Source organism: Diaporthe citri, assembly GCF_014595645.1.
Source record: "Diaporthe citri strain NFHF-8-4 chromosome Unknown scaffold_3, whole genome shotgun sequence".
Classification (NCBI taxonomy): Eukaryota; Fungi; Ascomycota; class Sordariomycetes; order Diaporthales; family Diaporthaceae; genus Diaporthe; species Diaporthe citri.
Window position 1 is genome coordinate 4,134,498 of NW_025064848.1, and position 22,964 is coordinate 4,157,461.

Sequence of the window (22,964 nt, forward strand, 5' to 3'; positions counted from 1 at the left end):
GGGAGTCATTTCATGGTATTTGACAATGACTCTCCCGACGTCGGTAGCTGGCAAGCAACAAACATTGTCAAACATACTATCATCCCATCTTGTCATCAACAATTGTCTTAATCACCATGGCCTCGGGGAATGATTTGCCTGCTAGTTTTCGGGACTCGTACATCGATAGAGAATCGTATCCAATGAATGTCGTTGAGAGGACCATCAGCACATACCCTAGCGCTCTTGCCGAGTATTTGAGAAGGCTAGATGACGCAGCGGATGATCTCTGTGTGAGAGACATAAGCAAGATTGATGTGCCATTCCGAGACCTGCAGGTCCAACATGTCGATGGAGGATGGAAAGGTCTGCTCAAATTCCTGGCCATCACACAATTGCAAGAACTGATGAGCTATATCAGGAGTCGAAAAGCGCAATATACACTCCCCAGAAGACCTCGACGAGTGGCTTGGGGTTAAGACTGCTCACCCCGAAGACGAGAAGAAACCGATGGTCACCGTCAGGAAGCAAGACCCGAAATGCCGCTTCATGTTCGTACGCCTTTCATATGAAAAAGCAAATTCAGTTGACCAATGTCACCAAGATACATTTACGGGCAGAATTCACGCTCTCGTCTGAGGATCACTCGGTCAATGCTTGTGGAAATTCTCACCTTCCACCAAGTCATGCCCGATTACTTAGACCATCTATTCATCTTCGGACGACAAATCGATCAAAGAGATGTTGGTTTTGGCAGTTTTCACGAGCAAATGAGTCTTCGCGATAGTAGGACGTCTCACCGCATCGCTCCGCTAGGGCGATCCGGGAGACAGTACCAGCTGTGCTATAACCTTAAAGGCGTCACATGTACCCACAGTGACCTGTCAAACTTGGTGGGCAAACAGTTTTCAATCAGGCAGGCCGCTGTCTATCATCGCTTTGATGTCGTGAGCGGCAAAAGCGTTTGGATTGTTACTAAAGGCCGCACAGATCTCTACGAAAGATTCAAGGAACTAACCGGGAAGGATGCGCGACCTGAAGATCGTGCATTTCAGACGCCGGAGGAATGCTTCCGATCCAGCTTGTCCGTACATCTTTTGTTCTGTCACTGGGCAACAGAAGATTGGCGAGAATACATCAAATGGCTGGAAGAGACCATTCAGCAGGAGGTGAGATGTCCCTGTTTGTCAGCATTCACACATCAGCAAGAAGTCTTCCGAGGCTTTCATTTCAGTACTGCTAGTTTGTAAAGAGCCACGTGATCTGATAATTTATTTGCAGACCAGACTCGCTGTGATCGGCCCCACGGGCAAGAGCTCCTGTCATCATCTATTTACGGCTCGAGACATCCAAGACCTCTTGCTGTGGGAAGAGCGATTGAGCGAGGCGGTAACGGTGCTGAGCTCGAACATCGACATCATGAATTCTTTGTCCGACTTCTATCTACGCCTAACCCGAATGACAGATTCCGGACCAGCCTCAAGATGCCAGGAGGACACCGAAGTCTTCAGCAATGACCTAGGCAACCTCATCAATAATTTTCAGCTCCAGGTCAATCGCAGCAAAGCTCTCGCTAAGACCCTCACAGATAGAACAGAGATGGTGAAGCAACATCGCTTAGAGCGACTCAATCAGCACATGGAGAGCGAGGCGATTGTGGTTCGGATTGTGGCTATCGTCACCCTGGTCTATCTTCCTGCCACTTTCACATCGGTAGGTGGAATAAAATGGTAGCTGCTTCTGTTTCCAAATTGTGCTAATAGTAAAAATTCTCCAGACTTTCTTCAGCACGGACGTTATCAAATATCAGGGGCAAGAGTCTGGGGGAAGCTTCTCACAAGTTGCGATGAACAGGTGGCTGGAGGTCACGATTCCGCTTACAGCCCTGACTCTGCTGCTTGCTTACGCAGGGAAGAGATGGGCAGAGATGGTGTCTCACCCGGAGGATTCTGAAAAGCCGTATAAGAGATATTGGCCCAACGGGCTCATGAAAGCCCCGCCTAACAAGATATATCGCGCCAGATTGCATTCCGCGGAAAAGTTGGACGTATAATTAATGGTGGAAGACCTTGTTCTTCGGGCTCTGTCTAAGAAATATTCGCGAAAAGGCTGCTAGAAGGAAACATTTTCACAGTAAGAAAAGGTGAGACTGGGTGTGTATAGAAAGGCTTGGGAGAGCAGGAAAAGTACGGCTGTTGGAAACAGTGCTTTCCTCTCGCGCTAGAAGCAACGAGCTCTAGAGTATTCCAACTCCACATCCGAATCTTGACAATAGGCTTCATGAGACAATTTTACAGTGTCCAGCAGTATTGTTGATAGTGAACGAGAAAACTGCACAGATGGTGTGTTCAGTGGCCGTTTCGGAATTACTTATGCTCCTACTGATGGTGGCTTCTCGAGGGCTAACAACGCACGCTGAGCGAGTCCGCAGGGCCTCATTCTTGACATTGCACCTTGAGCGCAGTCTTTGTGGTGAGCTGCAGTGTCACATAGAAACGGTCTTCAGTCTTATCACTACGTTGCGCAAAAGCCGAGCACAGTGTTGAATCGATACGTACGTACTATTCCAGCCACAAACACGATGTTACACCACTTCGGTGCGCGCACCATTTCACGCGGCAAGCAGCACGCGCGCATTCAAATGTACAACTTGAGTTTCCGAGGACTCGCAGATCGAGCAAACATCTTCCAATCTATCTCCTCATCTTTGATCCTCGTCTTGAGCCACATGAAAATAAGAAAAAGAAAAAGATCACAGGTCTAATTCACTTCCCCAGGGTTGAGAACCGTCTTCTCACACGTTCCTCATGTTCTAGAGGACTGTGACCGTCATTGTGTCTCAAAGATCAGAAGTTGACGGAATCACGTCGTATTTACCTGTCACCTTCAGTATGCATTACTCTCAAGGAACTCGTCCTCCGGGCCCAAGTGCTTGCCGCCAATTTCACGATCACTTGCAAAAGATTCAGCGGCGCAATTTCGAGGGCAAGCTCTTTTACCCCCGACCGCATATCAATTCCTGGATGCTCGAGCAGGCGCCCAATACAGGCTCCTCAAACGTGGAAACGCTGGTGCAGGAGTTGTACGCCGATGATCAGACCCCATTCCCTCCCCGGATAGAAAAACAGTTTCCCACTGTTCTCAATTCTTCTTCATGAAGAAATACAATGCGGGCACATGTTCCACATCTTTCGGAAACAGCTGTCAGATGACTACCACCCCGGACTCGAGGACATGTCCACGTATTACCGAAGGATTCTGTCTGATCTTGAAACCTCACGTCTGCAGGTGCCCTCCAAATGGGGACTCTCAAATTACAGCGAGGTTATCAAGGCATTTGACAGGGTTCGATGGAGCTTTTTCACGGTTCGCCTGAGTCTGAACATGAGTTTCACAGTTTCACATGCCTCTGCTATCCTGCCTTTCTGCTACAGAAAGGTCATCAACGACAAAGGGGGCACAGCAACTGTTTGTCTTTATGGCATAGAGCAAGCTCTTGTGGAAGACCCCGCGTTGCGCAAAGCTTTGGAGCCCTCGAAGCAAGAGAGTTTTGAGAACGGAATTGTAAGTCACCTTTTATTACTGTGCCTGTTATCGCTTTCTATCAGTGCTGATTTACAGCCTATGGTGACAACTCAGTGCTACGAACTTGCGGTCAAGTCTTATATGCAGTCGATGAAACCGATATATGACATTGAAAGCCAGGCGTTCCCGGGTATTCGAGGTGTACAGGGTGTTGTCCAATATCTTGGAGAGTATCAGATACAGCACCCTACGATAAACTGCCCCGACGCTCCAAGTCACCATATCATGCTCGAGTATGGCGAGTTGGACCTCGATGAGTATCTGGCAGAGACCTATCCGCCCGTACTTAACGCAGAGATCAGACAGTTCTGGGAAGAGCTGTTCAGTGTTGCCAGGACACTCGAGAGAATACAGAACTTGGAATATGACAACAGGGATGGGAAGCGCCAGCATTACAGAGGGCAAGTAAAAGTCACAGAAGATCGTTGACGGCAACATCTGACCGATTCCTTTCAGGTGGCACGGAGACATCAAGCCCGATAACATTCTGCGAGTTCGGGGCAAGTACAAGCTCGCCGATTTTGGATTCGCGAAATTCGAGCGAGAACAGAGAGGGAAAACCAAGACCTTGCTCCTCGGAGGCACTCGCACGTACGGTATGATTCTGCCTAGTTCTTTATCTCGTGTCATTCTATCCACCGAAACAGGAATGCCAGCAGAAATACTGAAAGATTAGGCGCCCCTGAATGCGACTCCAGCAGGAATTCCATCCGCACTCCTTTGTCGCAGACTATCGACACATGGTCGTTCGGCTGTGTCCTGTCATCAGTGGCAACGTGGGTGGTGCTTGGATCTCAAGCATATGAAAACTACAGCGAACGTCGAAAGATAGCTATCAAGGCTTTGAGAGACGGAAGGGCCAAGTGTGAGGGGGAAGGCATACCATCCTGCGACGATTCATTCCATGACGGCCGAAAAGGTGCTGTCTGCTGTGACGCAGTGGCACGATTATCTGCGGAACTCTGCCCGCAGAGCAGATACCACGACGCATCAGGTCCTCGACCTTGTTGACAACTACATGTTGTTACCAAATCCGGAGAAGAGGCTCATGATGGGAGAGTTGTGTGAGCGACTGGATGGGATCATAATCTTATCTGAGAAGGAGTACCAGCGCAACCTCGACATGACGCTTTTGAGACAAATTGGGCCAGAGACGCTCAACGCTCTGCAAGAACTTGACAACAAAGCTCCCGTGAAAGCTGTCACTGCTTACGAAGCCGGGGCTGGGGCCGGGGCCGAAATGAACATGAGTGGTAGAGGTCTTTCACCGGCAGAGGCGGCTGACGACAAACCCGAACGATCTACTCGAGTCCGGAAGTCAGAGCGCTTCGACAAGATAGTCTTCGCCAAAACGGCGAACAGAGTTCAGCACTCTCACTCGATACCGGGGATCTCGGAGGGCCCAGTCCAATCATCAGAGAGGACAGAGCCCAGATTGGACTCTCCGGTTCCACGGGACAACCGCCGGCAACAGAAGATCCCAGGCATCCGCTTACACAGCAGCGATTCGCCAATTACCGATGATGCTCGTCTCCCGGAATAGCCGCCAGCGGATTATTCTGGCGCGGGTCGACGGTGTGTATGACGACGCTGTCAAACAGTCTTGGACAGTGAACACGTATACCAATTGACTTTCAAGGAAATCTGTAACTTCTTCGGCCATAGGGTTGTTTTTATTAACAAGTTGCAGGAGAGATGATGAACTTTCTTGGTGTTCCATCTGTAATATTCAATGAACAGGGAGATTAAATGTATTCTTTCGTTTGATTTACACTCTCAGGAACCAAGGCTAGCTTTTCTTCGTACAAACACTACTCAATCTGCAGACTCATGCCCGTGTCTACTTTTCCCGTTCGCATAATATATAATCCAAGCATTTATAAGCTCCTCCGTGTTCGTTCCCTATGAGTTGCGCACCATCAACCTTCGAATTACATGTCATAACCGGCCAGCCCCTCACTTCGCAAAGCTCGCCTGTACCAAGAGAGGACTCAGGCGTGCAATGTTGAAAAACCTAGACAAGTGTAGAATTGAATCAGCTTCTCCCTCCGGTAAGACCCGAACGCGTGTGCTCACTGCATGATGTACAGCCTTGCTTTCTTGGGTCAAGAACTTTGATGCCGTTCTGATTCGCTTGTGACGGCGCTTAGCCGATGATCATCAGCATTTGCGAGCCCTGCATGCAGGAATTATCAGGCCCAAGATTACCACAGGCCCAAAGTGGTATGTGTTTCTTGGTATACCTCCTTTGCATAGATAAGTGCGTGTCATATGACGAATCTTTCTATAATAGTATCTTCATCGTGCTCGCCTCACTATTTATAGACCCGAGCCATTTCCAGTTGCACTGGTTCCAGACTTTTGTATAATCCCCGTCACATTTTGTCCGTGGACGTTTCCTCGCACGATAATACGGCGGACTTACTCTTTTGGCTGTCGAGGCTTTCAACCGCCATTGCTGGCTTTCTCCTACTGCTACTCTTACCTCTTTTACAGTGGATTCTATCGACCTTGAGACCACAGAACTTCCCGCCCGGCCCTCCTGTAATCCCGGGGCTCGGTAACCTCCACCAGATACCTCCCTCAAAGCCATTTCTGAAGTTTCATGAGTGGTCAAAACAGTACGGCGACTTGGTCTCTCTCAAAACGGCGGCAGGTAATCTCGTCATAATTAACAATCCCAAAATCGTCCGTACGTGAGCTTTCACCAACTTGTGCGATTCTAACACATTATACCCCAACGGGCCAGGCCATAACCTTCTCAATGGTTTGGCGCTTTTCAAAGACTCTTTTACCGCAAGTCCACGTTCACTAATTTGATCTTGTTCAGATGAGCTATTCGACAAACGTGGCGCTATCTACTCCAACCGGCCAATAAACCATGTCCTTACAAAACACATATGGCCAGGGCCACACGATGAAGCAATACCTATCTTAAAGTACGACGAATACTACACACGATGGCGGAAGACATTTAGCTACATCCTCAGCAATGCCGGAATCAAGAGGCTACTTCCATTGCTGGAAGCCGAAGCCAGTACGCTATGCCAGAATCTTCGCCGCGACGAGTCTAGTTTCAAGAATCATGTCTAGTCCTGGTCTCTGGCAGCCTCCCTCGTTGCCACGAGCGGCCAGCACATGGAGGCCCTGCCGCATGGCTTTGCAGAGGAGTTCATGCGCTCGCAGGAAGAAGTGCTCCGGTTCCTCGTCCCAGGCTCAGCACCGTTGGTTGATTATTTCCCCGTCCTAAAATACGTCCCCAGAGTACTCGCGTCGTGGAAGAGGGAAGCCCCGCGCGTGAGGAAACTCATGATCAAAGACGCGATGGCGTTCTTCCTGGCCGGCAGGGAGCAATATGAACAGATGAGGGAAGACCCAGCGTCGGTGCGCGTTGAGGGCCTCATCGCCAGGCTGCTGCGAGAGCAGAACACGCCGGGACTGGTCAAACCGGAGCGTAGGTTGGCCGATTTGGAGCTGGGATACCTCGGACAGGCTGCCATTGGCGCAGCAGCAGACACAACCGCTGCAGCCTTTCTGAGCCTGATGTGCTGCTTTGCTGCTTTTCCTGATGTCCTCAAGAAGGCCCAGCAGGAGGTTGACCAAGCCGCGGGCAACACGCCGCCGACTGGTGGTATGCTCGGGAAGCTTGTCTACCTCAAAGCCTGCATCTCAGAGGTGGGGAGGACCGCAGAAATTACCTAGTTTTATCTATGCTAACGAGAACAGGTCCTAAGCTGGCGTCCCGTCCTTGCGAGTGCACTTCCACACACGCTGTCTCAGGACGACCAGTACGGTGATTATTTCTTCCCAAAGGGGACCACATCCATCGCCAATGCATGGACCATTCACCGGGACGAGAAAGCTTACGAGCGACCAGACGACTTCATGCCCGAGCGCTTTGTCAAGCACCCGTACGGCCTCCGCCAGAGCAATGACGCCGCTGAGACAGAGCAAGACCTGGAGAAGAGCGGCCGCCGGTCCCTCTATGTATTTGGCTCCGGGCGGCGCCAGTGCCCTAGCGAGCAGTTCGCCTTCACGACGATCATGCTGGCTGCCTCCAAGGTCGTCTGGGCCTTCGACGTGCTGCCGCCACCAGGAGGCGTTGACGTCAGCATCGAAACAGGATTCAAGGGTAATATTGTAGCTGAGCCTGCGGATCCTAGCGTGATCTTCAAGATCAGGGATGCCGTCCGCGAAGCTGCTCTGGTCGAGGATGGATTTAGGACTGATGGAATTGCCAGAGAAATGTTGGGGTAATTTGAGGCTGCCGGTATGTGGAAGATCCTCCCTCCTTAAGGGAGCAGAAGTCACGAAGATGGCAGCACTGTGATTAGGACCAGATGAGCATTGACCTTTGCTCCATGGCAAGGCCTGGTCGAAGCAGTGAGCTGCATTCTCACTAAAGAGCAAAAGCGTGCTGTAGAAGGACGCATCAAATCCTCTTATCAGAGGCAAGTGTAGGTGACGATAGTGATGCGAAATATAGAATGCATTGAAAGCAAAAGCTGTTATCTGAGTGACTAGGGTATCATGAACCGCAAACACCCAAACGCCAGCGCCAAGAAAGAGAAAAAAAGAGAGAAAAAAAGGCCCAAGAAAGCATGTCAGTCGTCCAAGTCAAACCAATATCAGAAATCTTCTAGAGCGTTTGCTGAGTCTGGGAGGGTGACCCATTCGGACCGGCCGCAGCGGCCGGCACAGTCCCAAAGTTCTGCAGAGCCGCCTTGTTCACGAGCGCGGCCTTCTGCGCCTCCTTGTACTGCTCCTTCTGCGCCTTGCGCTCGTCCAAGATGCGCAGGGACAGCCAGTTGACCTTCCTCTTGCCGCGCTGCGTGTCGAGCGCCCTGACGGCGCTCTGCTCGTCGATCCCGTCCGCCATGTACTGCTTGATCTTGTCGGCGATGGCCTTGCGCCGCTTGTAGAACTCCCTGAGCTTGAAGTCCTGGCGCCACCTGGGGCCCCAGATCGCGTCGAGGGTCTCGAGCGACGGGTTCCCGTTTCGGCCGTAACGGAACTCCTCCCACGCCTCCCAGGCTGTGTCGAGGTGGCTTACCTCGACGGTGGGCGGCTGGTTCGGGATGTCGGACTGCGTGATCTTGAGGTCTTTCTTGTCTTGTGGCTCGACAGAGGCGCTGGTGGGGGTCTGGGAAGGAGCGGAGGCGGTGACAGACGGGGTTTCAAAGCGCGTGCCTCGGGGGGTCGGCGTGGCTTTCAAGTTGTTTGTGATGGGTGTAGATGGCGAGGCGGGCACGATTGAGCGCACGGGCGTTTGTCGTGAAGCCGGGAAGGATGGACTCGGTGGTACTAGCGCAGGGTTCCCGTTCGTGGCATTGGGGACTGCGGAAACGGTGGAAGCGAAAGGTCTGGTTTGTTCGAACGTCGAGATGGAGGCAACCCTCTTGGTGGCGCTTTGTTAGCTTGGCCTAAGTCTCCCAAGACTGGACCGGCCTACCTGCTGGACAGACTGAAGGGCTGATATCTGCGAGGCAAAATGGCCGTTCAGGGTCTGGGTAAGCTGTTCCAATTGACGGCTGACGGCCGAGTATCGATTCTGGAGCTCGGCAAGCTGTTGTTCGTGGGAGGAGCGCATCGTCAGGATGATTGTGATCAGCTCGCCTGGCGTCTTGCCAACTAATTGGTGGTCTGTGGCCGCAGAGGAGGGGGCAATGAACGGAGCGCTCTGTCCATTGTCGACCGGGCTCTCCATTGCCTGTCGCTTAGGAGGAGCCCTGCTTGGATCGAATGGCTCGTCGTCTTCTGGTGGTCTCTTTATAGGGACGTCGGCGAGGGCGACTGGAGACCGACTTGAGTCCATGGTGTAGTCAGTACTGCGGTGGGGGATAGATTCAGTGTAGAGTAATTGGCTATCAAAGCATTTCTTAGATGTGCGTCGCCATTGTCCGTCGATGGCGCAAGGTTTGTTCCAAGTTGACGAGGTGGGATTCATTGAGATCAGTTGGCTCTCCGTCCGTCCAGTCTGGGTTGCGAAATCGCCGACGTCGGTCCCGAAGCTCCACCCTCGGAGACTCTTCCAAGTCCGGCTTTCAAACAGACCACACTGGACAAACGATGCACCATTGTCACCTTGGGGCATCTTGATCTAGCCGTGTGACCTTGTGGTCTGCCAGGGTAGGCACTGCAGGATATTTTGTGCCTGTATGAGCAACCACCAGACTGACCAAAAACTGCTTGCATATTTGATGCATATCCTCCCTCATGCATCGGGGATGCATCACAAACACACTACCACTGTGTCCATGTGTGGATTCTGATTCACACTGTAAAACCAAGTATGTATTGTTAAGTGACATGATATGAATCGCTGGGTATTGAGCCTTGAGGTGTACATGAGGTGAGAATTGAATTGAACACTTGAAGTAAGGTTTGTTGAAAAGCCTGTGTCCTCATAGCAACAAGGTTTCCTTCACAGACATGCGAATTGCTAATGCGCCCAGTAACACATGTCGAATAAATCAAATCAACCCCAAAATCCCACAGCTTGCTTGCCAAGCGATGTCATCCCACCCATGTTGGCATGGCAGCTGTCTGCCACTTCACCGGGGTGCAGCGCGAACGCACCCGGGTAGGTCACGTTCTGGGAGGCATCAGCAGCGGCCTGTTTAGCCAGGCTATCTGTCAGCTGTGGCCCATCGGCCCCAGCCAAACCGCAAGTATGCCCGGCATCGTATAGTGGCTGTCCGGTGACGTAGATCTTGGCGTCCGGCGCTGCATGCTGGCGGGAGTTGGCGATGAGCTGCTTGACCTCGTCGTAGGTGGCTCCCGGGTTCGCAAAAATGCAGATCTGCACCCAGACCGCGGCAGGTTTGCCGTATTTGGCGACTTGCTGGTCGAACATCTGCCAGGCCTGCGAGCTGCTGTTGGTCCACGACTGAACAACCAGACCGCCGGTACCGTATGGGCCCCACATGCGCTGCCCGCCGACGGCGACGTATCCTTCAGCGACGTTCTCGCCCATGGAGCAGCCTATGAAGCCCATCGACTGGGCCGGTTCCGCAGCCCATGTCGCGGTGGCGGTGGCGAGGAGGTAGGGGAAGTTGAAATGCATGGTGAGCAAGGCTTGGTGCGTGTGGCAGGACTGAGAGAGTACCGTGAAAAGATGCTGTTGTTGTAGGACTCAACGTGCCTAGATATAGCTGTTACCAAGACCCAGTCAGAATGGGTGGCTCAGTGATTCGGGTTACGGAGTTATCAGTCACGGAGCGACCCCGCGACTCGTGGCTTTTTTGCCAAATCGTCGTGGTGACACTCTCACAAGATAATTCAATGACGGTGGATCGGAAACAAGAATCGGTAGTTTGTTGTAGCCTCAAATGCCACCTCTTGACAACTTTCTCGCAAGGCAAGGCAATGATGGTGAATCGGGAACAGAACTCGGTAGTTTGTCGTCAGCCTCGAATGCCTCCCTCTTCGTGAATTTCTCGTGAGCATGGGCGATGACAATGATTCGGGAAGAGCACTCGGTAGTTTGAATTAAGGTCTGAATGTCTCCTCAATGGCTCTGGTAGCGGACGATGGTGTACGGTCAAGAAGATGACGGCACACTAGTTACCGTTGTTACGACTCTTTCTTGAAGGTGACCTTCCTGATGTGCCATTCCGGCTAAACTTTCTCGCGGCAAGCATCATGTAAACACTTTCATTCGTCCCCTCAATGCCCTGCCAAGGCTGCATGTCTATTTAAGCAGTGGACTATTTATTACGGAGGGAAACACAGGACGGAACAAGCTAGATTCCACCTCTCACTTCTGTCCTAGTTCAATTCAAATACCGAATTCCATACCGAGAGACATCAGTGAAGGTAATACAACCGCTCCCGCCAAATATCAATTGCCCACTACGTCTATTCATTGCCTATATCCACTGTCCTTCCTTCCGTATATCCTTATGAGGAAGTTCCGCTGAGTACGCGAAATACTAATAGAGCATGGTCAAGGCGAAGTAGCACTTCCAGTTCACCTGTGCCACTTGATGTAAATTCTCGAATCTAGATATCATCGCATAAAGTCATGATCGTTTGGGCTGTTTATTTTCTGCAAAAAGTCGATTGGTTTGACCGAATAACAATTCGATCTGCTCTTTTCAACTGATCTCATAGCCCAGGCCGAAGGTGACAGAGGTCCATATCAGACGTAGTCACTTAAACGCGGATAGCTTCAGCCTGACGGATCATAATACCCCTTTCTAGCGTGCTGGTTAACACACAAAGTTTGTCTTGTTCAGTAAGGCAATACTGTGGCTTGTGAACCCCGACGGGATACTAGACAATACAAGTCCATGCTGCGGATCCTGTCCCACAGATAGCGAGTGCTGTTGTAACGCCTGCCAGCGCAAGAATGTCTCCCAGTGGTGCATCCGCAACAGTTTTGCACTTGTTTCGCTGGCAGCTGTGTGAGAAATGGTGTTTGTGACTGCAATTTTGGGCGTGGATCGTTCAAATGATGTCCCATTCTCGTACGGCACTCAACGACAGTGACGCTGGAGTGCATATCGATCCGAGTCGACCAGGTGTAGTGCTTGCCGTCAGCTTACTACCTACATGAGTTAGGCTCCAGCCTCAATTCTATCTGGGCAAATGATATTCTATGTTTTGCGTGCCACAAAAGAAACCTTGGCTGCTTACTACCCCACTTTGTGACTTGAAAACAGGCTTTCTGAGAAAAGCTCGCTACATATTTTAGCATCCGGCATTCACAACCATTCTCCATCTCATGCATCTGCAAACAACAGCTGCCATTGCTCTATAGCCACATATAGAGTTATACCGACACTATGTGGCTTATTGACACTGAAACCTTCAGACTTGAAAACTTCCAGGGAGGAAGCCCTCGTCACGCCGTTCTTTCCCACACTTGGGGGCCTGATGAGGTCACATTTGCGGATTTTCACGACCAGCATAATACGACTAGAGACAAAAAGCCAGGGTACCACAAGATCAAGCTCACCTGCGAACAAGCTAGGAAACAAGGAATCAAATATGCGTGGATAGGCACGTGTTGTATCAACAAGGAAAGCAGCGCCGAACTGAGCGAGGCTATCAACTCTATGTTCAAATGGTACAGGCTCGCTACGGTCTGCTATGCTTACCTCGAGGATTTTCCGCAAAAAGAGAAAACTGGTGATGTCTCGCTGTTGCGAGGCTGCAAGTAATTCTCCCGGGGCTGGACTCTGCAGGAATTACTCGCACCGAAAGACCTCATATTCTTCGTGCCTCATGAGGAGTCCTGGAGGGATATTGGACACAAAGACGCATTGAGTCAAGTATTACAGCAGATCACAAACATCCCCAGCGAGATACTGCTCCAACAGAAGGCTATGGAGACGATCAGTGTTGCTGCCCGAATGAGCTGGGCAGCACGAAGGCAGACCACCAGAGAAGAGGACCTAGCGTACTGCCTGATGGGAATATTTAACGTCAATATGCCTCCTCTGTACGGCGAGGGATCAAAAGCGTTCATACGGCTTCAAGAGGAAAATCATGCGCGAGACACGGGATGATTCCCTATTTGCATGGTGTTCGACCAAGGAAACGGCAGCTGAGGCACCATATCGCGGCCTGTTTGCACGTTCGCCTGAGGAATTCGTCGACGGCGCCAATATCGAACACTTCGACGCGGACGAAGCTGGTGCCGGGAGCACAACCTCGATGTTGGGCCAGGGACGGGTCTCGTTGAGCTGCAGCGTACAACCGGGAGACAACGACGGGGTGATCCTCAGCCTCAAATGTTTCCGGGGAGATCTCTCCAAGATACAGGGCATCGAATGCATCCGCATCGGTGACAATTATTACCTGAGGTCCAAGCCATCGCAATTATTCCCATGCTCGCTCGGTTCTCTCACAAGCGTCACGATTGACAAACACGCGCTGAAGACAGAAGCGAATAAGGATGATCACGTTTACCGTCGCGATAGTATATATCTTGGAGATCTACCTGACGGACTGCACCTCAGGGCCGTTCATTCAGAAGTGGCAGGCACCTCTTCCAGACAAAAAGTCCCAACCAACCGATTGGTGCCGGTATTGTGGGCGATCGGCCGCAAGATGGCTTTCGAGATCCAAATCGAAAAATACGTATCGGGTGACCGCACTCTATCTGGTTGGTCAGTAGAGGACAGACGACTTCTCATTCTCTTTTGGGTCGACACAATTCCAGGATCCAGATCATACAGGTACCACTTCAGTTTGGAAAAGAGCTCGAGCCAAGATGCAGCAACCAGATTCCGAAACGCGACGAGGCAACCAAAGTCATACTATAGCCGCGAAATCACCGTTGGGCGGATCATCGTCTGTGTCAGAAATAGTCGCAGGAAAGTAGGAGGACAAGAGGTGCTTTATTTCCATGTAAGCACCGAGGACAACAAGAAGTGAAAAGCAACGATCAGAGCGGAGTCTAGATATGTAATGGGCGAGGCAGGAATAGAGCCGCAGCAGCGGATTGGAGTTGCATCATCAAGCGAGAGAGATCAGGTTGGTCCACCAAGGCAAAACGAACTGCATTCAAGAAGCCAAACACAGGAGGAGGCTGGAAGCGAGCATCTCAAGAGGCTCAACAACCTCGCGAGGTATAGACTCCTGCTGTTTCTCAAAACCGGCCTATGTATTATTGTTTCACTGGTTTTCTTCACTTTCCTTTCAGGGGATCTCAAACTCGCATTTCTCATAACCTCCTTTCTGGCAGTAATGCTGGCCATACCGGTCTTGGCTGGTGCAGGCCCAGAAAGTCGAGAGCGCGGACCTGACGAGGAGTCATCGCCTCTACAAGTTTTGTTTAAATGTAAATTAGTCAATACAGCAGAACTTGTTAAAATGCCTTCCTTGATCCCCTTGGTTGCCAGGATTTCACCTTTACATGCTTTGATATTTTGGGGGCGGTTATTATTCCCGCCGATGTTCTCATCAATAGGTCTAAGAACACAATACGGGCCCAGCTGTTTGTAGTCAGTCGAGGGCTTTGAGGTCACACCCCGGGATGCCTCTAGGTACAGGATTGAACTTTTTCTTGCTGCTCATGATCGGAGCGATCGAGACCATCACGTTCCCGTTGCTTGATGCCAATGCGACGCCTCTGGGTTTCGAGCACTCGCAGGTGCTATTAGAAGGAGCAAGATGCTAAAACATGCCTTGGGTGATAACGCGAAGATTTCGGTCACACCCGTCATCGGCGGCGCAGGCACTGTTTGTCCCACGGATATATCAAAGATTCTCTTCGTTTTGCGGGCACCAGAGCACTCGTTTCGTAATTCACTACCTTCAGTCCCGTCAGGGCGGCCCAGCGGTGGGACTCCGAATAAAGAGGGCCGATCGCGGCCACAGAGGATTTCACCGTACACAATGCAGCTGAGTCTTCTACCAAATGTTTCTACTTCTGAACTGTCAAGCCGCTTGACTTTGCTTGTGGATTATTGACGACTGTACCCAAAATGTCTACACGAAATGAGAAGATGCTGTCGACGCTTCAATCTTGTTTCTGTCGAGCTTGGCTGATGCACAGATCCTTGTCCAAGCAAAATTTGCTGACATCAGGTGATTGGTGAGGCTTTGACCGATAATTCCACGATGGAAAAGCAACCATCGATGTTTCACAGGGTCGAGCCCCGATGGTGCCGGGCCTCCTATGATAGGCCTGCATGGTGGGGCACGTCTCCGGATACCTTCTTACTCTCACCGGTGTGCAATTCGGGATATCATACGTGTGTTGGCCTGTTGTGCAGACATGCGCAAGAGATTTCAGAGGATCCAGCCAACTTTGCATAATTTTGATGATCTAATCATCTACGAGATAGTCATTGGTGTCCCTCCGTCTGCCCGGAGATGGAGACGGTAAGATCGACAGTCGTGATCATGCCCTGGCTTGGGCTGATCTATAAAGCATCCGGCCACCTCACCAATACAATGATTTTAAGTCATGGAAGCACACTCATGGTGACGGCTCGGGTTCTGTTTCCATGGTCTGTTGCATGAACCTTTTGAGACAAAGTAAAGCTTGGGAAGGAGTGGAGCTTGCAAAGGCGTCTCCGATATTTGAAGGTTCCAAGGTTCTGCCAGAATCAATCTATCGAACGCATCAATGCAGTGCAGAAGCAAAGCTCCACGACGTCTTCAGCGTCCAAGTGTCGTGTAACTCATCAAATTATGCTCCGAGTGTCGGTGAATAAATCCTTGAGTGCATGATTCGATTTCCATTATAATTGACTGGCATTTCTCTATAAGTCGAGTGATCTTTTCGAGAAATCTTCACAACAGGCCCCCGTATGTGCCATCTCTGCCGTCCGGCCGGCGGAGTGAATAAATCGTACCAGATTCGTCCCACTCTAACGACAAGTGAAATCCTGGCACTATATACTCACTACAACACGTTTCATGTTCCCTGATGCATAAAATATATGTATATCATCCCTGATGACTGGAGGACAAATCTTATTCCTGGTTTCCCCATGACGAACTCCTCTATCGAACCCATCGCATTAAAGCAAGTACCGCCTCCATCATGTCGAGTACCAGGCAACTTTACTACTTCATCGACACTACCTGTGATAGCAATGCCCGGAATGCTACACGAGGCAACAGGTCCTTTGACTTCTTCGTCCGGGCTGCTCAGCGTTGGGCCCGGCGCGCAGTGGAGAGACTGCGAGACAACAACGATACCGACTTTGCTCGTGTCTTCAACGTGATTTTCAAGACCCGCAAGAACGACCGCACCCCATTGCCACGCTCACACAGATGGCAGAGCCGCTTCGGCTACCAAGATGACCGCGACTGGGTACCGACCATCGACCACGTTATCAGAGTCTTGTCTGACTTTGGAGACAACTGGAGGAGGACCGAAAACAGGCAGGAAGCTAGCCTGAGGTTCTTCTCGGACAACCGCAGGAGGTGGCTGGATGGAGGCCGTGATCCTGTGAGACAGCAGGATAGACGCTACGATCCTGTAAATCATGTGTGGTACGCGGGAAACGTGGCTGCGCTAGACCACGGACAAGCGGTTGGGTTCGATGGTATTCCAGGGTCAGAGCAGTTCCCACATTTCAATCCCGACATGCGGCAGCATGCACGACGGGAGAACTCGAGAAGATACGTGATCGATATCAACAACAATGCTTGGAACGAATTTCGTGATTGGTCAAATGTTCTTGGAACACGTGGAGCCAGTTTCAACAATGTCACGATCAACGACATTATTTCGAGTTCCATGACACGGTTGTATGTCCATCCCTTGCGCCCCTCGAGGGATGTCTGCTGACCTGAACACTGTAGGATTCTTCACGAAGTCATGCATTGCCTCCCGTACTACCTGGACGATATCCCAACTCGGTTTCCTGATGGGGCTACTGAAACCTCGAGCTGGCAAGCCGTCATGAACTGCAAGAAGGGCGATGCGCATCGCAACGCCGAGTCCATCGCGCTGCTCGGCGTCTGGGCGGCCCTTGCTGACACGACACCCCAAGGGAGGAACGCCGGAGGCTTCACGCTGGATCGAGCATGGGATGTAATTCCTGGGGCATGGGAGGATGTCAAGAATGACTTTGACGATGAGGAGCTGGACGAGGAAGAGCGGGGAGTAAGCACTTGGACGGAAAAGTGGACACTCCAACTGCCGTATGTAGGCAACCGGGTCAACCGGGCTGTGAGAGGAGACATTCGAGGCTATTTGGACATCACGGGGAGGAGACGTTGATGAGTGAGCCTCATCATTCAAGGGGTCTTCTCACCTAGATATTGCTGGCAAACAAAACATTCTTCGCTAGATTCCAGGCTGGATCTTGATGGTCAAACTTAATTCGCAGTGTCGAAGCAAAATGTGTGCGTGTCTAGGGATTTTGTCGCCTACTATAATTGTGCAATTGTCCATGATATTGTTGCTGACTGACTGTGTGAGTTTGAGTGTGTAGTCATAAGTCGAGATAGACTGGCTTTCAATCTAACGACAGCGTCACTCACTCAACCTAGAACACCTCAGTTATTGGCATTTATTCCTGTGGGTTCGTCATCCACGAAGGTAACTTCCAGATCGACTGCCAAACTGGGATGGGATCTTTCACGCTGATCTATGTACGTAGGTAGGAGCTGACACTTGACCACCCACTTTATCTTCGGACTCGATCTCCGAAAGAAGTGGAAGCCGGAGTCGATCAATTCAACGATTCTCGACATCTGCGACGGCCTGCTAGCCACGCAACAGATTAATGCAGAGTAGGTGCAACTGCCGAAACTTTGGCTCACTCGTGGGATCGTGTCCCCAACGATTACCCGCGACCCGGCCCGTCATGATATGACCGAGGATAACTGCACCTAATGCTCGGCAGGAGGAGTGTCAGTACGTGGGGTTGCAAGCCGCTGCGCCTGCCATGCCAACTTTAAACCCCGCATGACGATGATCACTGACGGGCGCGCTACCCGAAAGCACTTACGCCTCGGCGCTGCCCAGGTGCCATGTTTCAAAATGAGACTTAAAAGCGGCGGAGGTTCCCAGGAATACCTGTGTATCTGTTACTTGGTCTTGACTTCATTGTCAAGTTGAAAAGCAGAAGAAATATTGAAACAAGCACACAGGTATAACAAGATGTCGCTCACAAATATTGAAACAGAGGCTTTCGTCGTGACGGAGCCAAAGGCGCCCTTCAAGCTTACACCCATCAGTCTCGACGAGGTGCGCGGAAAAGAAATACTCGTTGAGATGAAATACTCTGGGATCTGCCATACCGTAAGATCTTCTCTTTGCCCGGCCGAACAGAGGTGAGGTCATCGCCAAATTTATTGACGGAACCAAACACAGGACATCGTCGTCCAACAGGGACTCCTACAGCACCTCACAGATTACCCAGTCATCTTAGGCCACGAGGGCGCAGGGATTATTAAAGCCATCGGCGCAGACGTCAGGGACAAGTCCCTCCGCGTGGGCGACCAGGTCCTCCTGTCTTATACGACCTGCCAGAACTGCGGCCCCTGCCTCGAGGACCGCCCGACGTTCTGCAAGACGCACACCGAGGTCAACTTCAACGCCGTGCGGGTCGGCGACAAGAGCACGCCGGCGAGGCTGGCCGATGGCAACACGAGCGTCAGGAGCCAGTTCTTTGGGCAGTCGTCGTTCGCGAGGCTGTCCGTCGTCCAGGACTTCAGCGTGGTCAAGTGCCCCGTCCCGGATATCCTTCCGTGCTACGCCCCGCTGGGCTGCGGGTTTCAGACTGGGGCTGGGACGGTGCTTAAGGCCGTCAGGCCCGCGAAGAGTGCACGTGTCGTTGTATTCGGCCTGGGCAGCGTTGGTATTGCGGCTCTCATGGCGGCTGTCCACTTGGAGGTCAAGCAGGTCATCGGTGTCGACATTGTGGACAGCAGGCTAGAGCTGGTGAAGGAGCTGGGTGCGACGGACGTGGTCAACCCCGCCAAGGAGGGCGGCAACCTTGCCGACCGGTTGAGAGAGCTCACAGAAGGCGGTGTTGATGTGGCCATCGATTGCAGTGGGGCGCCGTCGGCTCTGCAAGCCGCGGTTGACTGCCTCGGCCACGGTGGCCAGGCCATTTCAGTTGGCGTGCCTCCCCCAGGGGTGAAGATCGACATCGAGACGCAATCGTTCTTCATGTCGCATAAGAGTTACAGGTCTGTGATTGAAGGCGGAGCAACTCCAACCGAGGTATGTTCATCTACCTGGGATGAGGAATCCGTGAGATATCGTCCGGGTCTAACTGCAGTCAGTTCATCCCTGAGCTCATTGAGCTCCATCGGAAAGGCAGGTTCCCGGTGGACAAGCTCTGCAAGGTGTACTCCATCAAGGACTTCGATCAGGCTCTCAAGGACATGCATGACGGCAAAGTAAGTATTTATTGAGCGTGCTTGCCCAGTGTTCATGTCTCCAGAAAAAGATCGCTGATTGGATGCTGATTGGATGCTGATTTCAAAGGTCGTCAAACCAATTATCAAGTGGGATTAAAACATAGAGCAGTTCGATCCTTCTATAGGTATTATCGTGGCTGGCACGACCACGAAATAGCTTACCAAAAAGGATATAGGCTCCGGGATCACTAGCCAATAACTACAATAGTTTAGCCACTGCCATTGAGCATTGGGGTCTCAAATGCATGTATTCGGCGAGGCGACATTTTTATGTGACGTGACTAAACCATGAAACTTACCGGTCTCAGCCAAAGTCCAACATAGAATTTTCCCAAGCGAAAGACCGTCGGAGAGCGAAAATATTTGGATGCTGCAGATGGGAAACCAGTTCTTATGATACCATACAAACGAGGGAATTTCGAAGCCGGGTTGAAGGTGTCCTCATATCGCTATATCTATTAACATCGAATTGTTGGCGGTACTCGGTCACCGCTATATAGCACCGCCATGGTTTAATTTCACATGGTATCACGATGAGAATCAAATTAAGCAGCAGATTTGATGTGACACTCTTGATTGTCAATGAAGTTACATGGAAGTATTGTATATACAAAATTCTCTCTTGGTGCCTTTCTCCATGCCAGAATCTCGAGACTGGCTCCTTATAATATGTACAAGGTTGAATTAGTCCTGGTTGCCGAAGCCTTTCAGCCAAGTGGCGAAGCTCAGACAAATCAGAACAGCGTAGCCTTCCAGGCTGCCGGTATCCGTTGTACGGTCAAGGTCAGGCAGCTTAGAACTTGAGGGTCTGGCCAGCGGTGGAGGTGACCGAGGCCTTGGTGTTGGCGGAGCCGAGCAGCTCGTACTCGTAGGGGACGGACTTGAGGGTGCCGGGCTCGACGGTGTTGGTGCCCTCACCAAGGTCGACGTCGTTGACAACGGCGTAGCCAACGGTCTCGGAGTCAGCGGACTCGATGGGCTTCTCGATGCCGGAGAAGACGGCGGACTCGATCAGCAGCTGGGCGCCAATGCGGGTGTTGACACCGGTGGAGGAGTTCTCGGCGTAGTGGTTGTAGATGTGGCCGGTACCGAAGCGGAAAGAGGGGCCACGGGAGTTGATGTTGGAGAAGTAGTTGTTGGCGTAGGTGACGATCAGGTGGCCGGTGTCCTCATCGGCGTTGGAGTCGCTGTGGCCGACGAGCGAGGCCTTCCAGTGGTCGTGCAGGTACGAGTTGCTGATGGTGACGTAGTCAGAGCCGTGGGTGACGTCGAGGAGACCGTCGTAGTAGTCCTTGTCGTGGTCACGGTCCGAGGACAGGTCGAGGTGGTCCAGCCAGACGTTTTTGGAGGCCTGGACGGTGATGGCATCACCGGAATCAGCGAGGACCTTGCTGATCTTGACGTTGCGGATGATGACGTTGGAAGCCTTCTTGACGCGGAGGCCGACACCCTCCAGGGAGGAGCCAGCAGCTCCAATGACGGTCTTGTCGGAGGTGACGTCGACCTGCTCGGCGCCAGTGATGGCACCATCGATGATGATGATGGCAGCACCCTCAGCCTCAGCAGCAGTCTTGAGCTCCTCCAGAGAGGTGACAGTGGTCTGCTGGCCAGCGGCACCACCGGTGGTACCGCCGTTCTGCGTAGCGTAACCGATGTTGCAAGCCTCGGTCAGAGAGCCGGACACGGAGCCACCAGCGGAGGAGTTGCCGGAGGAACCGCTGCCAGTCGCAGAAGGCAGGGTAGCCGAGCTGGACTTGGTGGCGTGCGTCTTGCGAGGCTGGACGACGTTGAAGGCCGGGGCAGCCGAGACGGCCGCGGCCATGAGGGTGGCGACGAGAGTGAACTTCATCTTGAGAGTGTGTAAGGAGTGAAGCTTCCAGAGCCTACAGTTGAAAAAGCAATCAATTGCGTAGTGGAAAAAAGAATGTGTATGTAGGGACTTCTGGAGTCTGTGAAGAGAGTCTGAAGAACAAAGACTGATCACCATCCCAAAGCCGAGCCCATGGCTTCTTATATATCAACCAACACGTCCTCCTTCCTGCGCGTGTACGACGGTTGAGCTACCGTCAGTACCCCCCTGAGTGGAGCTGGTCCGGATCTCATCCAGATCACCCCATCTCCCTGCTCGTTTGCGCCGGCGAGGAAACGAAAAGACCGGGCCAAGATGATTGACGGAATCCCGTGTTGGTGGCAGGGCCTGACGAGGCTTGACAAAGATCCTGGCAGAGGGATCGACAATTGGAAAGATTCTCCGTTGTTGGTTTCCTCGTCTAGATCTTGGCGAAGACAAACAAACTCCACCATGTTTCGAGGAGCTGCATGCGATCCTGACCGCCAAGATCTCGCGAAGGCGGCCGCGAGGCCATGACCCCTGGGATCCCCTGACTTGTACTCCGTACCTGCAGCCGCCTCGACAAAGATCTCATCAATCTCCGACCACAACGGAGTCTAGCAATATGGGACACAAATCGGGTCGATCCTGCCGGCGGGCGAACGAGATTGTGGTAGTGTTGCAACCTCGGGACCGGTCGGTCTCCTTTTGCATGTCAACATCAAGTGGCAGTCGGTTGATGGCTCAGTCGAGATGACGCAACAGAGATCGATCTGATGATGGCGAGCCGACGGAGAATAACAGGCGTCCTCCACAGCCATCTGTCCGTCGGCAGTTCTAGCGCTACGCGCTTCTCATCGTGACCCGCTCCAGTGATGGAGACGGCGGCTCAAGTTCTGGACTGCGAGCTCTGCATCTAGATCCGGCTGGCTGGAGCGCTTGCCGGGCGAAGAATGAGGAGAGGGGTGTGTGGACGCAAAACCCCTTGAATATCGTCCAATGTCTCGATTCGGTCTTGGCATCTCCACAGCTTGTCCAACTTGGGCTTCGGCCTGGCCCCTTCCACTTTATTCCCAGGGAGGGATCCCTCCCGCGTATTGACTTAGATAGCACGATTTCTGCAGTCTGCCGTGTAAAGGGGGGTTACAACGGACCCAGGAACCAGGGACGCCGGGCTGTCAGCTCCACGTCATCCCATCGAGTACCAAACTTCGTTTCAACACGACGAGCATGGTTAGGTACAACAGACACGACAAACGGCCCCCAACTTTCCACCAACCCACGGCTCCTGCAAGGAACAACGTGATGCGCGTGCGACCTTGCATCATTTTAGAAATGCAAGCCCACTCTTGTTCCCACAAGTTTCATCTCGCGCCGAACAGCAGTGGGCCCGGAGTTACAACCCTATTCACACCGAGTCGCCACTTTAGTCTACTTCTTCCAAATCCCGTTGCGAAGTCGCCAATAGATTGCGCGGTCAAGCCTTGAAGCGCCATGGTGTATGGATGATCGGCCTTTCCGTAAACGAGCCCGTTCATGTTCCCTCAGATGTACAGCAGGCACACAGTTTTTGTTTTCTGGCTACACTAGTTCTGTCAAGCTGTAGCGTACCAGTTGATCACAACCCTGTCTCGGGAGCTGAACCGAGGTCTTGATATTGCAAAGCTTGGTAGTCTTGGCCTACATCTCAGTGCCAATAAATTTTAATGAACAACCCGCCCCA

At 51.9% G+C, this 22,964-nt stretch overlaps 9 protein-coding genes across 9 annotated transcripts; 6 read left to right on the plus strand and 3 right to left on the minus strand.

Moving 5' to 3' along the window:
* Positions 1–116: 116 nt before the first annotated feature.
* INS49_008711 (uncharacterized protein) lies at positions 117–2,032 on the plus strand (the record flags this gene model as incomplete). Its single annotated transcript, XM_043169450.1, has 4 exons — positions 117–345; positions 401–534; positions 1,261–1,692; positions 1,757–2,032. The coding sequence occupies 4 exons, from the start codon at positions 117–119 to the stop codon at positions 2,030–2,032; spliced, it is 1,071 nt and encodes a 356-aa protein (XP_043027130.1).
* A 1,124-nt stretch (positions 2,033–3,156) lies between these two features.
* On the plus strand, positions 3,157–5,107 carry INS49_008712 (uncharacterized protein; the record flags this gene model as incomplete). The annotated part of the gene is made up of 3 exons (XM_043169451.1): positions 3,157–3,543; positions 3,619–3,969; positions 4,559–5,107. 3 exons carry the CDS (start codon positions 3,157–3,159, stop codon positions 5,105–5,107), a joined length of 1,287 nt encoding a protein of 428 aa, XP_043027131.1.
* Positions 5,108–6,702: 1,595 nt separating this feature from the next.
* On the plus strand, positions 6,703–7,821 carry INS49_008713 (uncharacterized protein; the record flags this gene model as incomplete). Its single annotated transcript, XM_043169452.1, has 2 exons — positions 6,703–7,239; positions 7,291–7,821. 2 exons carry the CDS (start codon positions 6,703–6,705, stop codon positions 7,819–7,821), a joined length of 1,068 nt encoding a protein of 355 aa, XP_043027132.1.
* A 382-nt stretch (positions 7,822–8,203) lies between these two features.
* INS49_008714 (uncharacterized protein) lies at positions 8,204–9,379 on the minus strand (the record flags this gene model as incomplete). The annotated part of the gene is made up of 2 exons (XM_043169453.1): positions 8,204–8,962; positions 9,017–9,379. 2 exons carry the CDS (start codon positions 9,377–9,379, stop codon positions 8,204–8,206), a joined length of 1,122 nt encoding a protein of 373 aa, XP_043027133.1.
* A 663-nt stretch (positions 9,380–10,042) lies between these two features.
* Positions 10,043–10,630, minus strand: INS49_008715 (uncharacterized protein; the record flags this gene model as incomplete). The annotated part of the gene is made up of 1 exon (XM_043169454.1): positions 10,043–10,630. The coding sequence occupies one exon, from the start codon at positions 10,628–10,630 to the stop codon at positions 10,043–10,045; it is 588 nt and encodes a 195-aa protein (XP_043027134.1).
* A 2,429-nt stretch (positions 10,631–13,059) lies between these two features.
* INS49_008716 (uncharacterized protein) lies at positions 13,060–13,950 on the plus strand (the record flags this gene model as incomplete). Its single annotated transcript, XM_043169455.1, has 1 exon — positions 13,060–13,950. The coding sequence occupies one exon, from the start codon at positions 13,060–13,062 to the stop codon at positions 13,948–13,950; it is 891 nt and encodes a 296-aa protein (XP_043027135.1).
* Positions 13,951–16,069: 2,119 nt separating this feature from the next.
* Positions 16,070–17,257, plus strand: INS49_008717 (uncharacterized protein; the record flags this gene model as incomplete). The annotated part of the gene is made up of 2 exons (XM_043169456.1): positions 16,070–16,782; positions 16,837–17,257. 2 exons carry the CDS (start codon positions 16,070–16,072, stop codon positions 17,255–17,257), a joined length of 1,134 nt encoding a protein of 377 aa, XP_043027136.1.
* An 885-nt stretch (positions 17,258–18,142) lies between these two features.
* INS49_008718 (uncharacterized protein) lies at positions 18,143–19,507 on the plus strand (the record flags this gene model as incomplete). Its single annotated transcript, XM_043169457.1, has 4 exons — positions 18,143–18,283; positions 18,356–19,210; positions 19,273–19,389; positions 19,478–19,507. The coding sequence occupies 4 exons, from the start codon at positions 18,143–18,145 to the stop codon at positions 19,505–19,507; spliced, it is 1,143 nt and encodes a 380-aa protein (XP_043027137.1).
* Positions 19,508–20,203: 696 nt separating this feature from the next.
* INS49_008719 (uncharacterized protein) lies at positions 20,204–21,259 on the minus strand (the record flags this gene model as incomplete). The annotated part of the gene is made up of 1 exon (XM_043169458.1): positions 20,204–21,259. One exon carries the CDS (start codon positions 21,257–21,259, stop codon positions 20,204–20,206), a length of 1,056 nt encoding a protein of 351 aa, XP_043027138.1.
* Positions 21,260–22,964: the final 1,705 nt, after the last annotated feature.